The 6,984-nt window shown below is 49.2% G+C and overlaps 1 protein-coding gene across 1 annotated transcript in view; it reads left to right on the top strand.

Moving 5' to 3' along the window:
* The first annotated feature begins 661 nt into the window (after window positions 1–661).
* CAMK1D (calcium/calmodulin dependent protein kinase ID) overlaps window positions 662–6,984 on the top strand; it is a 219,982-nt gene continuing 213,659 nt past the window's right edge. Inside the window, exons 1-2 of the mRNA XM_011359653.2 lie at window positions 662–729; window positions 1,545–1,676. Of these exons, the coding sequence (XP_011357955.2) occupies window positions 662–729; window positions 1,545–1,676 (200 nt within the window). The remainder of the gene's footprint in view (window positions 730–1,544; window positions 1,677–6,984) is intronic.

The following is a 6,984-nucleotide window of genomic DNA, read 5'->3' as shown; positions in this document are numbered from 1 at the left end:
CCCCGGGAATGTCCGATTCCATATATCACTCTGCGATGAATCACTTGTGGGTTTTCATGTGTTTATATTCATAACTGCCCTTCTGGCTGGTTCTATGTGAAGCACGTGGTACTGTGAGAGGAGAAACCTACCTGGCCGATGATTTGTGGGCTTGGGCAGAAGACCTTTGTTCTGACGTTTCCCACTTGGTTCTCTTATGGAAGGCCTGGTTTACATCATGACACGCAGGCCTTCTCCTGGGAGTCCATGTTCCAGGAGGAGCCCCGTCTCAAACACTCAGTTAAATTGTACTAAGAAGAGTGAATTCCTCTCACTGGAAAAGATTTTAAAAATAGCTATTTGTCTTCGTTTGGTCTGTGTGAGATACATGTCCCTGTCAGATGGAGAAGGAGAGAAAGTGCATTCCTCTGGCTTAGGCATCTCCTGGATGCTGGCTGAAGGACAGAAGCCCCGAGGTACTGATATTGGGATGCCATTGGTCCTTTCAGTGGTTTCTTTTGGTGCAGGAGGGGCTATCTGTCATCATAACAGTGCAGAAGCCATCTTTAGTGTCTCTCTGAGGAAATAAGAGTTGCTCCTGAAAGTCTAGGGGCGGAGAATGACTCAGTGGGTCGTGGTTTTCCTTGACCCACATGCACAGATCTAATTACCGAGTTCCGGGATGGACGACGAGGAGCCTGACTTTGTTTCAGAGTCCCTGGGGGTTGTCCTGCCCCCAGCCCAAGTGTGGTACCCAGGCACTGCCTGCTGGCAAATACAAGAGGTCTCGGAGAGGAGACAAGGTGGCCCCTGAGGCCCTGGAACTCACTGGCCACAGGGGACCTCTTTGGAGAAATGGGCTTTCTGGCCCCAAATATTCTGGTTGCACATTCAGTTTGTTGCTCTGTCCTCACAGAGTTAAATTTATATTTTCTGGCCGGAAAGTGTCCCCTGCTTAGAGCGTGACGTGTTTTGTTTGTTTGGTTACTTTAAAAAAGAAACAAGCTGCTTATTAAAGGCTTGCATACCCCTATCAATTAATTAACCCTGTGTCAATACCACGTGCTGCACCAACTCACATTTTAATTACATCCTTACCTATCTGTGAGAATTAATTAAATGTGTGTAAAGTGCTCTGAAATTTTCTCGGGATGAAAGGGCCTGTGAGGAATCTGCAGATTTTAGTGTGATTTCTTGTCTCCTTGGGGCGGGGATGCCAACAGCTTCAGATGGACATGATCTTTCTCTGCAGGAAGCTTGCCAGGAGCCTTCTTGTTTGCTCCCAAGTGACTGTGACAAAGTTGTTCTGCAGGGTGGCAGGTGGCCTGGGACGCAGCCAAACCATGTGCACATCCACCTGTCCCTTTGCAAGAGGGCACATTTGCATGTATGTACTTTTTTGCATAAAGAAGTTTGGTTGCGTGTGATGCTGGATAAAAATAAGTAACAGTAATGCTGGCCATCATCCGCATCGTTACTATGTCTCGACCTTCGGTAGAGGAGCCGTTGTGGAACCCCACACTCCTGAGTCTAAACCGCTTCTTTTCCTCCCTCTTTCTTCACAGTGGGGCGTTTTCTGAAGTGGTCCTAGCGGAAGAGAAGGCGACCGGCAAGCTCTTTGCCGTCAAGTGCATTCCCAAGAAGGCGCTGAAGGGCAAGGAAAGCAGCATCGAGAACGAGATAGCCGTCCTGAGGAAGTAAGTGCAGGAGCCCGGCCTCCTCCCCCAACTGCTTTGGGATTATTGGTCCGTAATCCGGGGGAGGGAGAAGGCCGAAGGCCGCCCGGTGACGCAAGGCTGGCTGGCGGCAGGGAGCAGGGCGCTCGGTGAAGGGCTATGACACCCACGTAGTGCAGCGCGTTGAGAGCGCTTTTCGTCTGCGTGCCCTGTGTCTTGTGACATTTGTAGCTGTCATTTGAGGTAGTCGTTCTTTCCAGAGATCTTGGCAGTCAAGCTGACTTGATTTTGAACTGAGACCTGGACCCTCACTCCAGCTGGGCCAGTTACTGAGTTCGGAGCCTGCTCCGTAAACTGCAGTTAATAATCTCTCCCTATACATAGTCTCAGGATTAAGTGTGATGGCGCTTGACACCTGCTACAGAGTGAGTAGCCCCGTAGGGTAGCTGCCACCGCCACAGCTACTAGTGTTGTTGTTGTTGCTTCGTTTTGTAATAAGGAGATGAACTCGGAGAATAAAGCCACTTGTCCAATGCCTTGCAGCTCATATGTGACCTAGAAGGCCAGCCCCACCAGTGTTATCTCCACACTCTGCTGGGTCCCCCACTCTCTGCTGCACACGGCACCTGGCACCCAGCAAGCTCCACAGAGTCCTCTGTTGAAATGTTTCCCCTCTTCGTTGAGTTTTATTTATGTTACCCATGTGTAATAGAACAAACAGAAACCTCACCTCCATGAAAATGGCATACACAGAACCGTTCGGATGTGGCTGGTCCCTCCCAAAACATGACCTCTCGTTAATGCGGTGTCTGCCACGATCAAGCCATTCCTTCATGCCTCACAAGGTTTGGGGGAATAAATCCTTATTTGGTACCTGCTTTCGCTGTTTGGAGTGTATCTGAGCATTGTGCTATGAAATTTTTAAGAGCTTCTATTAATAAAAGATGTTAGAAATATCCTTGAAATTTTTGGGGTTTGGAACCAGCACAGAACAAGAATCCTGTCCAGATAAGCAAAACAGAATGGGAACAAGCCTTGTAGGGCCTCGAAACAAAATGTCACCCCCTACATTCTTCCTGTATAACCCACCCCTCCCACTTGTGTCTCGGGGACCAGCAGTGCCCGCTGAATGATGCTTTACTGCCACCAGTACAAACCCGGCTCACTGAGGTGGTCAGGAGAGACCGTCCTGTTCTGTAGCATATGAGATGTGTGTTCCAGAACAAATGGGTCTGGATAGCTCTTCAGCGTAAGGGTTTTGCTTATTCGTTTGGTTGTTTGGACGGTTTCTATGTTCCCTGGATTGTCTGTTAGGGACCCACAGAGTTTCAGCTCGTCCTGTAGAGGATCTCATGAAATGAGTCCATGGAAGAGAATTGGGGAAAACAAATTACTCCACTTTAGCATCGAGCAGGAAAACACTATGTTAATGAAACATTTACTTAAATTGCTCATTTTTCAATACGAAATCAGCTCTTGGAGAAGAGGCTGTTCACTGGGCGTTTAGTTCTAGCCGCACTACAGGTATGTGACATTGTAGCTGGAATTCTGGGTGGGCCCAGAGCAAAATTTCCAGAGGTCCTGCCTTGGGCACAGGGGCTGCCCACTGCTGAATTGTGAATGCTGCCTTTATTTTTATGTGACTCCCTCATGGGCTTAGAAGCCACAAAGCCAGGAAAGTCTGTTTTTATTCTCCATGTTATTGTCCAGCTCCATGGGCAGGGGCCGCAGAGGTAGACTGTATACGCCATCTCAGTTCGCATCACAGTCATTCTGCTTTAATCGGTGTCTCCATTCCATGCTATTCCCAGGGAGAGGGCATCTCAAATAGGGAGGGCCAGGGACTGAGAATCACTCATTTGGATAGTTTCACACTGTCAGTTATTGGAATGCCATAAAGCATCGCCCTTCCTTCAGGAATAAAGAACAAAGAAATGATTTCTCGGGGTAAGAAGGTGATACATTTCCTGGACTGATTTTTTCTTTTTTCTTTCTTTTTCTTTCTTTTTGGTCCTCTGCAAACGACTTACAAGTGTAATAAGAGGCAATTCCACATCATAAGGAGCCCAAAGCAAAGTACCTGAGTAGTGAAGGAAATAGTTTTGGAACTACCATTAGCATGCTGTCACTGAAACATTTATTCATTTAACCAGTATTTATTAAATTCCTGTGCATCAGGCAACACTTCTGGGCACTAAGGTTTGAAAGATGAGCTACAGTTCTCGCCCTCCAGGAACTCACAGTCCTTTGACTCAGTATATGAGGGCGTAGAGGCTGTGAGAGAAGACAGAGTCGGGGCTGGAGGGCAGGGCCGCCCAGCTTTCCCTCTAGGGCAGGGAATGGAGAAGGGTGTTGTGGAAGAGGTGGGTCTAGATGCTGAGAATATTTGGCTGGGGGCAGAAAGGCAGAGGGACATTGAACCTGAAGGAGCAGCCCGGCGGTGTGGTAAGGGGATGGGAGATAGGCTGGTGTGCTGGAAACCCCAAGTAGCTCATCGGAGCCGGGGGGTGGGGTGGGGCGGGGTTCAAGGTGAGGCACAGGAGACCTGCGGCTGGAGAGGTTATGGGGGATTGTATATCCCACTTTGGAACTTGAATGCCGTGCTGTAGACAGGGGGTCCTCAACCCCCAGGCCACGGACCGTTACCTGTTAGGAACCAGGCCGCACAGCAGGAGGTGAGCGGCAGGCAAGAAGCAAAGCTTCATCTGTATCTGCAGCCGCTCTCCAGCACTAGCATCACCGCCTCAGCTCCGCCTCAGATCATCAGGTGTAAGATTCTCACGGGAGCACCAGTCCCTGGTGCCAAAAAGGTTGGGGACCTCTGCTGTAGACAGTAGAGAGCCACTGAAGCGTTTGAATGAGAGAGCAACATGATAAGAATTGTTTCACAAAGGTTATTGTGGTAGAATTTAGAAGGATAGATCGGAGGGACTAAGCCTCAATACAGGTGGAGCAGTTAGGGGGTCTCTGGGGAAGTCTAGGAAGCAACACATTAAAACAGGGGCTATGGGTTGTGTGAAAGAGACAGTTATGAGCATGTGCATGAAATGGCATCTCTGGGACTTAGGGCCTCGGAAGGAGCGAGAAGAGAGTTGAGAGGAGATAGGATTCTAGGATAACTATGTGGTTTCTGATCAGATAACTCGAGGATAATAATCTCATTAACCGAGATAAAAATACAGGAGGGCAGGTCATGAGTTCTGATGCAGACGTGCTGAGTTTGAGGGTCCTCAGGATGGCCAGGCGGAGGTGACCAGTTGACTCTGGAGTTTGGGAACTTGGCTGTGATCTAGGCTTGCTAGATGTTAAAGTTTTCTCAAATACACATTAAAAAAATATCTTTTGGTACTTCCCATAACTAAATCATTGTAGATAGTGTCCCATAGAGACCTGATTTATTCCAAATTCTGCCATATACTCCTGTCATTTGTATATTTCCACACTATCACACTATTTTTCATCCAGATAGGCCCATCTGAGAGACTGCTTGCCGTCCTACGTGCTGAATTGATTGTAGGGTGAGTGATTTATGTATTTTGTCGCACTAAAGTAATGTCGCTAATATATCCTTGGGGGTGTCTTTATACTTGCTCTGAAAATAGCTCCAAAATGAATCTTCCATTTGTTAAGTAGATGCTGAACCAAGCTTGGAAGAAATAAAAAGTGGAGGGCGGGGGCGCCGTAGCAGAGAGCTGCTGGTCTGACCGTGGCGTTCGGGGGCAGGGTCTGTGTGACTCAGCACGAGCGGACCCCAGCAGCGTGGTCAGCTGCAGCCCCAGGAATGCAGTATTTTATGCATTAGGGGGATCACATCATCAGCACTACATATCCTGGTTAAATTATAGAGCTCTTAGTTTCTGTGCTGTTATTTACGTAGAGGGCAGACACTACCCAAGTCCAATTTCGAGTCAACACAGAAAGCATTTTTGGAGAAGTAGTAAGGCAAATATATAAACGGTTCGCATTTACGTGAGGATCGAGAGAGCAGGAGATGTAGAAAGCTGGAAAACGGGAGATGAGAAGTAAAACAAAGGAACCTGGAGTAGCTCTTTTCCTGGTGGTTGGGGAAACCGAGGCTGAGACTGGTTAAAGGGGTGCCGGCGCCGTCTGAGTGAAACGTGGCACTGGAATTCGACACGCCGTTCTGATGGTTTTTGTAGGCCGTGGAGGTTTTCCTGCCCAGGGAAGGGGCCTGGGTAGGAATTCTTTTTAAATTGTGTGTTCTCCATCTGGGCACACCGGGGAGTCTGCCTTTTTCTCTTTAAGTCAGTAGTTTTCAGCCCTGGTTGCACATTAAAATCACCTAGGGCACTTTTCAGAACATCCCGAGGCCCAGGCCCCATCCTAGACCAATTGAGGTAGAATTGGAGGTGATGGCGGGCATCAGAAATTTTACCAAGCATCCCCTTCCCCAGTGATGCTAACACGCAGCCAGCTTGGCCTGAGAACAGCTGCTCCAGGGCCCACGCCTCCTGGCGTCACCTCTGGGGCGAAGCTGCTCTTCCTGTGTCTGGGAGTGTGGCAGGGCGTGTACACACACGGACACACCGGACATGTTCCCTTTAAGTGGGAGGCTCCGCTCAGAGGGGCTGAACTGCATTATCAGAGAGAGGAATTGACCCAAGCCACCATCCCATCAGTGGGGAGGAGGTACCCCCATTGGCTGGGTCCAAGCCTGAGAACTGGGCTCTTTGGGGTTGGTCGGGTCAGCACAACATGGCGCCAAGCACACCATCGGAAGGGGGTCAGGGCTATTGACGGCAGCAGGCGCCAAAGCCCAGGGTTCCCTGCTGCCAAGGTCAGGATGGGTGGCAGGGGTGTGGCGGGGCTGGACCCTCTGGAGGGGCAGCGAGTGAGTTGGCATGAAACCAGGCGCGAGCAGGACTCCGGAGGCCTGGGCCCTCCTTGCGGTAGCTGGATTCTCTGCGTCTCTTGGAGCAGACACGCTTCCCTCGGTGCAGACTAGTGGAGAGAAGGCAGCTTGAGTACCCGAAGGAGAGGACAGCTGGTTTTGTATTAAGTAACATCCTTCAGAGAAAGACTTCTCTGTAGATTAACTCGTTTAGCTGTGGCTTGCTCCTGTGGCTTTGTTCTGATGGCAGGCTGGCCCCGTTCACTCGTTGAAATCACTGCCAAGTGCCAATTTATTGTATGTGTTAGAGAAACATCCACTTCAATAGAAATTCATCGATTCAGGGCGAACAAAATCACTTTTCCAATGACTGAAAATGGCTAAGCTGGTAAAGCTGATACTTGGTTTCTATCGGATCACATTCTAACATAGACAGACCTTTTCTCTGGAAAACTAGTTTTGGAATTAAGGACTCAG

The sequence above is a fragment of the Pteropus vampyrus genome, unplaced genomic scaffold (genome assembly GCF_000151845.1).
Source record: "Pteropus vampyrus isolate Shadow unplaced genomic scaffold, Pvam_2.0 Scaffold49, whole genome shotgun sequence".
Classification (NCBI taxonomy): Eukaryota; Metazoa; Chordata; class Mammalia; order Chiroptera; family Pteropodidae; genus Pteropus; species Pteropus vampyrus.
Note: the sequence above shows the minus strand (reverse complement) of the source record. Positions and strands in the feature narration are given on the sequence as shown.